This window comes from Ovis canadensis, chromosome 12 (genome assembly GCF_042477335.2).
Source record: "Ovis canadensis isolate MfBH-ARS-UI-01 breed Bighorn chromosome 12, ARS-UI_OviCan_v2, whole genome shotgun sequence".
Taxonomy (NCBI): domain Eukaryota; kingdom Metazoa; phylum Chordata; class Mammalia; order Artiodactyla; family Bovidae; genus Ovis; species Ovis canadensis.
In genome coordinates this window covers 71,575,316-71,583,474 of record NC_091256.1, presented here as the reverse complement: position 1 = coordinate 71,583,474, position 8,159 = coordinate 71,575,316, and the positions used below count along the sequence as shown (strand labels likewise).

The window sequence follows — 8,159 nt, the reverse complement described above, 5'->3', positions numbered from 1 at the left end:
AGAAATATACTGTCTGCCCAAAAGCACTTTGCCTTGGTGAGACAGATGATGGGAACTGTTACTCTCACCTTTAGACTTTCAGAAGTTTTCTCACAGCTGGCATAGAGGTAGCCTAAGATCAGGGGCTCATGGGACCCAACCCCTGCAAGTACAGGAGGATGGTCTCCATACAAAAGCCACTGCAATCCAAAAAGATGTGCAGGAGCCCTTTCATCAGCCATTCTAGAACCACAGGAACACTGTCCAGGCCAATGGCACCGCTGTGTACTGGGATTGTTTAGGAACCTCTGGAAGGCTGCCTTCACTGGTCTTGCTCTTAGATGCCCCATCTTAGACAAGTTGCACCATCCACAAAGTCCTGCTTCTTGAAAACCTGTGCATGGCAGAGCTCATTTTTGAGGCCGGGGGATTGGTGGGCTTGCTCAACAGTCCTGAATAGGAGACTGTCTTGCGGCTGTGGCAGACTTGGCTGGAATGAACTGTCTGTCTGTTATTCAGAGTAGAAGTGCTGATGAACTCCAGACAGCCTCAGGCTCAGAGAGCAAGCACCCCCAGTTTTTGAAGAAAGCAGGCCCTAGGCCACAAGACTACGACAGTTACGCTCCTAATTTCAGAGCAGCTCCTCTGCTTCCTGTGGGAAAATGCTTGCTCATAGGTGGCAGGCTTATTTGGAAATCCAGAAGTGGGTACAAGGTGCTCTAGATTTGGGGCCCTCAAGCGGAATTCTCAGCAGTCTTTGAAAGTGAAATGCAAAATGTAGGTTACCGAGGCAACATGTGAGTCATTGATCTCCGGCTGGGAAAGGCCAAAAACAAGAGGAAAGACTAGCCAATGTGTGCCAGAAAGTACTGACAAGTTCAAGTGGGTAGAATCTTAGCGTAGAACCAGAACTCTTGGGAGAGAGTTGCACAGTGCCCACGTGTGTGGGGTAGGTCTGGGTGGGTGGTGAAGAGCCAGGCCTGGTAGACTGGGGACTTGCTCACCAAACTTCCTGAGGTCCCTAAGACACTACCACCTCGGCTCCCTAGGGATGTGGAACATGTCACCACTGAGACTGGGACACTGAGGAGTGTGATGAGCCCCATCTGGTCAGCACAGCTTTGACTGAACAGCTGAGCACAGAATGGGTGGTCTCCTTTGTCACAAGCACAGGAACCTCACTGCCAGAAAAACAGAGTTAGAGCTCCTCCCTCCACTCTGCTCAGGGGACCACCTCAGGGTCATCTTGAGAAGGGACAGCAGTGTCTCAAGGACTACCTAAAATTTCTCCCAAGTCAGCTACTTGGGAAAGTGAAGACGCTCAAGACAACTTTCAGAAAGCCGTAGTGCAGAGGCCTTCTCTGTAGAATACTTTTTAAAAAAAACCACCAAATGTTCATTACACCTTCCTACCACCAGCCTGATTTTATCTGGGTATTTCCTTTTCCTGTAACTGTGTTCCGTCTCAACGAAACAGAAGAGCCAGGGGTCCTTCCTTCCCTTTTAAGAAGCTAGAGAGATCCCTTACGTCTTCTCACCATCCCTGGTACATCCATGGGTGGTTTGTGACTACAAGGTGGCCTTTCTCCCTCGTGAGACTTTAAGAATAGTATAAGGATGGAAAAAATGACTGGAGTTCAATTGGTGGTAGCAATTGGGTGAGATGGTGAAGCAAATTTTGCTTCTGATTTAAACTGCCTGATCCTATCTTATTCTTAGCCTGGTTCTTTAAGACTTTCCTTCAATCCTTCAATTTGAGCTCCCCAACATGCTTTCAAATAAATTATTCTTTCTTTTGGGGTTTGCAAGAATGGGTTTTTGTGACTCACAACCAAGCCATCCCAACTAGGTACCCAACATCTCATTCTAATTGTAGCGGCATCCAGCATCACCCTGACCTTTAAGACAGCCTTCTACCTAATGGAGCTGACACATTCTGAGGGGCCAGACCCTTGTGTTCAGGCATGGGGGCTGATGATTTCTATTAAAACGACCACTCATTCCTACAAAGCAGGGAATCAATTTTTTTCAAGTGTTCTAAAATTTCACCAAAAACCCTCAGTTTGCTAGAATCATTCAAGAATCTATCTAGGAAAGTGAAAAGGTGGGGCTGGCTCTGCCCTGCCAAGTGGTACCTAGAAGTGTGAGCCAGTAGCTTGATCTGTGGCTTTCAGGTGGGCCATGTGCCTAGTCAATTGTCTGAAGAATTTCATGTTTTCTTTCCCCAGAATTAAGGAGTCATCCAGTAGGCCTAGATTCACCCCAAGCAATTTTGAAACCCACCCCACAAACACTTTGGTATGTGTGGGTCAAGGCAGGCCTGACCAGGGGTTGGGCTTAAACAGAGCTGAGGACTCTGCAGTCAGAGGGTTTCTGAGGCTTAAAGGAACAGACAAAATCCTACAATTCTAGGAGATAAATCCAAAGGAACAGCAAAGATGCGGAACCAAAGCAGGTCAAGAAATCTCATAGGTGTCTGGAGCCAGGGGGAGATAAAACAAATGCAAGCGAGCCGAGAAGTGAGGTAGAAGGGACTCCTTGCTGAGTGACCAGCCAGATGTCCGCTTGTCATTTGCAACATACTTTTGAAGCTTGGTCCATCTCTAATGCCAAGATGCATCCAGGGTCATGAGCAGAGCAGACAATGAGGGAATAAAAGTGAAAAATGGAGATTCTGGGTGAATCTTCAATAACATTGGCCCCTGTGAAGGAAGCCATCTGAGCAATGGCCTGGTGGCCCATCACCATTGTTGGACAATCCAGACACAGAGCCAGCAAGCTGGGGTCTCTGACAGCAATTAGCTCTGAGGTCTTGGGGAGTTTTTGCCCATTTGGGGCCTCAATTTCATCTTCTGAGAAATGAGGGGGTAAACTGTCTCTCTTCCACCTACTTTGCAGGGTTATTTTGAAGACCAGATAAATCTTAAGAATGCCTGGAGTAAGGGTCTTCCCTCCTGGCTCAGTGAAATATTCACCTGCCAACGCAGGAGATACAGATTTGATCCCTAGTCTGGGAAGATCCCACATGCTGAGGAGCAACTAAGCCTGTGTACCACAGCTATTGAGCCTGTGCTCAGGAGTCCGGGAACCGCAACCACTGAGCCCATACGCTGCAACTACTGAAGCCCCCACACCCTACAGCCCTTGCTTCACAAGAGATATCACAATGGTGAGAAACCTGTGCAGCTAAAGCGTAACCCCCACTCACCTCAAGTAGAGAATAGCCCACACAACAACGAAGACCCAGCACAACCAAAAATAAACGAAATTATTTAAAAAGAAGAGAAGACAAAAAATTATTTAAAAAGAAGAAAACAATAATTTTACAATTATTTAAAAAGAATTCTTTCTTATTTTCTGAAATAAGAAATCTGAAAATGCTGCAGAAAACTAACAGTGTTATCAGGATCCCCTTTTTTAAACTGAAAAAAGAGTAATGCTTTTTATTTGCCATTCTCCTCTGCAGAGTTCAAAGTCCTCAGAAAGCATAATTTTCTTGACAGAAGCTGACACTTTTCATAGACTTCCGCTGGGAAATCAACTGAAGAGGCTAGAAAACCTTTACACAAACCATTTTTAATTTTGGAAATAAGCTAACTGATTGACTGCCTAGAGCCATCACTGTGACTTTTAAAGAGAAGATGCTCCTGAGTTGTCTGCTGCAAAGGGAGTCCCGTCAGTTGAGCCACACTGTCAGTTCAAAAGTGCACAGAAATCTGGGATGGCTGTGGTGTGGTGTAGCCCAGCATCCTGTGGTTGCTATTTGGGTTTCGTCTTGGATTTAGTCCGGAGTTTGGATTTAGAACCCTCCTTGCGCTGTATCTCTGAAAAGACCAAAACAATTATTGTAGTAATAATACCTTATATTAAGGACTTTCGATTTTACAAAGCATTTTTAAAATTCTGTCTGCATGAGTAAGCCCCAAGCGACAAACCATGTGCCCAAAATTTGACTCCACATTGGTTACTGGGATTGAGAATGTATGTTCTCAAAGTTTATAGGTAATGAGGATAGAAGAGAAAGAAGAATATTTCTTCCTTCCTTCCTTCCAGTACATACCCCAAACTTAGTAGGGAAAATTTTTCAGATAGAGCTGGGTGTCCAGAACCCTCCCATATCTGTGGCTGTACCCCTGTTGTGTCTCTTGGTCCCTGTTCCCTCCAGTCTCTCATGCACAGATCCTATACAAGCCTGCTGTCTCTGACTGCACCATGAAATGAAGCTTCTCAGTTGTTTGGAATCCTTCTGACTGGCTGCAGCCATCTGCCTCCCGCATTCAACGGTCCTCTTGTTCACACCCTGTCTTGTCCCCATTCCTTATCACAGGCCTCACTTTGATCAGAGGCTAAGCCACATTCATCTTTGTAAACACCAAGCTCCATTCCTTTCTTCATCAATAACTCAGAACACAGTGATTCTATTAAAAATAATGACATAAAAATAAATGTCTTCCTACTCCATCCAAATCTTCTCCTTACTCAGCATTCACAAGGCTCATTCCTTCACTGTATGATTTTCCATTCCTTCACTGAACAACAATTAGGAGAGAAGAGATCTCCTGGCACTAACTCATAAAATATGACCCAGTATGTTCCATATGCATGTCAGATTGCTCCAAGGTATCTGCATGTTTTTTTTTTTTTTTTTTAAGGAGCTACCTGCTAACTCTAAGGAATGTCTAACTTGTGGATTTTTCAGAGAAATGTTTAGGTCACTTGCATGGCATGGGGATTGCCTTGCTTAGCAGCCTGTTCCCCTAAGCTTTGCAAGGCTTCTCATCCTCTACTTTTGAGTCCCTAGCAGTGACTCTGATGAGGGGTATGGAAAGGAGGGAGAAGAGGGGTTGTATCCTTGGTATGTAGGTTATTGTTTGCAGGCTGGGACCTAACTGAATAGTTATCCTCCACCTAAAATTATTAAAATGTTTTATTTTTGTATTTAAACTAATCCCCAAGACTTTCATGGAAATGGATGAAACTAAAGTCACACATCCCATGTTGAGGTGACCTCTCCAGTTTAACACGAAGACCTTTTCTGTGATTTGCATATAGTAATTTACACCATGGATGGAGGAACCTGATGGGCTACAGTCCACAGGGTCGCAGAGCTGGACACAACTTAGCAACAACAACAATCTAGGGAAAGTCTAGTTTCTAGATTATTGGGATAAAATCACACCACAATAGAAGATAATTTTTTTTTTAATTCATGCAAACTACCTCACATACATTCAGACCTAAGGCTAAAGGATCTTCACACCAGGAATGATTAACATTTTACCAGTTCAGAGTTAACAGGAGGAGAGAAAATGGACTCAGATTCCCCCTGCTCCAGTACTGACAGGATACACCACAGCTGGGCCAGGGACTCTGAGTGACTGGCCAGCTTACTGCTTTTGCTGAAGGCAGAGGTAGAGACAGGGGTGATAGAGAAAAATAGATAATAGATGTCTGCCTAGTACTACCCCTGGCACCAGGACCTGTCCTGGGAACAGACTGCAGGTTGAAGGTGAAAGCCAAAATCAAAGAATAGCCTCCACTATTGGGGATATTCAAAACTCTTTGAGGGAAGATTACAGATTAATTAGAGATAAGAAAATGAAGAGCGAAATTCCTTTTCTTGTTGAATAAAAATTATTTTCATCATAGACAATCCACTAAGTACTGAAAACTAAAGACAAAATTCCCCATAAACCTTTAGCAACCAGAGACAATGTATATCAATGTGTAGGCATATTTGTTCTGGTCTTTTTTTCTAGCTTTAAAAAATTGTGATTATTTCCTTTGACTAGATTCTCAAGAGTGAAATTCTTAAGTCAAAATACATGTATATTTTTGAGGCCTACCCATACACACTCTCAAACTGCTTTCTCAAAGAGTTATACCTATCTGTCTATCCACAAGTATTATTTGTAAAACTAACTACTTTGCGCCCTCTGTCCAGCACTGTATTCTTTGTTTTTAAAAAAGCTTTGCCAGTTTTATAAGTTGAAATTGTATCTCATATTAGTTTATTAGTCACCACTGTTAGTCATTTGGGTGTGTGTGTGTGTGTGTGTGTGTGTGTGTCTGGATTCCTAGCAGAAGTATGAACTAGTAGATCACCACAAAAAATATTAATGCTCTTCTAAAATATTTATGACCCAATCAAGTTTTCACTCATAAGTACTATCCAAATGAAGCAAAAATGAGAAAGCAATGCTCACCTTTCTTTGGAGATTTTGAGGCTCTGTCTGGTGGTCTGATTTCTTCTTCTTCTTCTTCTTTTTCTTCTTCTCTTTCTCCTTCATTTTCTTCTTCTTCCACTTCAGGCTCCTTCATTTTATACTTCATCAATACTTCCTCTAACTCTTTCTCCAGTTCTTTATTTCTTATAATGGTATAATGAAGTCTTTCATTCACATCATCAAACCTCTCCTCAGCTTGTCTGGCTCGGCTTTCAACCTCTCTGATGATGACAAAGTCCAGAGAAACACAGTAAAATGGAAAGGTCTGAAAAAGTATCTTTCAGATCTAGAAACTCATTGTCCAAAAAAGGTAGTGGGATGAGAAGAATATATATATATACAGCACAAACAAGGAAAGCAGCAGCATCAATGTTTAGCCAAGAATTGAGGGTCTAGGAGCTACTCTGGAAAGTAATGTCAGAGTTGCAGTCATGGTGCAATTTAAGAATATATTTATAATTTCTTAATAAAAACTGACTTTTGGATATTTGGGATTCTCCACCAATAGCCAAGGAACCCTTTTCAGTGGTTAAGCTTGGCTTCTCTATATTGATATAATCTAACAAGCAAATAAAATAGTGTCCCTTATTTTCCAGCACCTTTAAAACCAGATCTTACAGTCACAAAAACCAGTTTGAAGTGTGCTTAATAACTAGAACATATATGTCTATATCTCTTATTCTCACAGTTTCTTAGCTATCTTAACTCTATTGTCCTTCCTACAATTTGGGTTATGTAACCTTCTTTCTTGCACATAATAGCTTCTTCTAGTTCCATTTATTTCTTTAGCTCATCTTTTAAAACATACTGAGCTGGATCACTCCTCACACTCTGCTCCCACTCTATATACACACACACACACTGGACTTCCTCCATCTCCAATGTAGCTGAGGACAGCTGTCCCTCCTGGAGCAGTTTAATTCATTGCCACCAGATGATTTGATGGTACCCATCCTGCTTGTGAGGAAAAAGGAAACAGGAGAACCAAAAATAAGCCAAGAAGTGTGCATTTCTCAGCTAGACCTCCTAGACAACAATCTCTGTCTTCTTACCATTGTGCTGTCTCATACTTACATTAACTTCTCCTGTGTGCGATCAAGTATAGCCATTGCTTCAAGATACTTTGGGGCCAATGTACCTTGATTAGCTGATTCTCTCTGACAAGAAAAATATATACTATGAATGAACTGAAAGTCCCAACAGTAAATAGCCTCCTTCTTCAAGATGTTCTGGACCAAGCTATCTTTTTCTACTATTCATATTTATATAGTAGATGATTAAACACACTCTTAATATGAAAGAAGAACAGGGATTGACTGTGGCCACATACCATACCAGATTGCCAATTATTCATATTCAGATGGACATAAACTTTATTAGAGTTGTAAAGAAGAAGCAGGGTAAACAATATCAACAAAAAGAAGCAGGGAAAGAAGAGAAAGTTTAAAAAATAAAGAGAAGGGCAAATATATTTCTCTAACCCAGTTAAATATCAAGGAAATCAATTATATTTCTGTCATTAATAATTTACTTCACTAAGCACATAGCATTGCATAATCCAACCAGATCTTTCAATTTCTTAGGAAACTTCATAGATATCAAAGTAGTGAAAATATATTTTTTTAAAAAAAACCTCTTACTTATTTGGCTCTAAATATACTCCAGAAAATAAGAGGAAGACAAAAGAGAAAAATTTAGAAGACAAAACTATATGTTAAAATGAATATTATGAGGCATTTTTCCAGACCTGTGTACTTTTAAAAATCTCTTTTATCCACATTTCGCCAACAAGGACAAGTAAAAGGTAAACCCCACCTTCTAGATGGAAAGGGGGACCTGGAAAGGGGGACCTAAGAGGATAGGCAGCCGGCCATAATCACAGAATGATCTAGTGGTGAAAGCAGAACCTTCATCTTGGCTTCTCCATCCTCAGTCACACATGGTACTGCACCA

The 8,159-nt window shown here is 41.7% G+C and overlaps 1 protein-coding gene across 1 annotated transcript in view; it reads right to left on the bottom strand.

Moving 5' to 3' along the window:
* Positions 1–3,650: 3,650 nt before the first annotated feature.
* The window catches only part of AXDND1 (axonemal dynein light chain domain containing 1), a 73,488-nt gene continuing 68,979 nt past the window's right edge, over positions 3,651–8,159 (bottom strand). The window contains exons 23-25 of the mRNA XM_069546187.1: positions 7,281–7,363; positions 6,186–6,427; positions 3,651–3,803 (exon numbers count right to left, since the gene is read on the bottom strand). Coding sequence (XP_069402288.1) covers positions 3,739–3,803; positions 6,186–6,427; positions 7,281–7,363 — 390 coding nt within the window. The 3' untranslated portion in view covers positions 3,651–3,738. The remainder of the gene's footprint in view (positions 3,804–6,185; positions 6,428–7,280; positions 7,364–8,159) is intronic.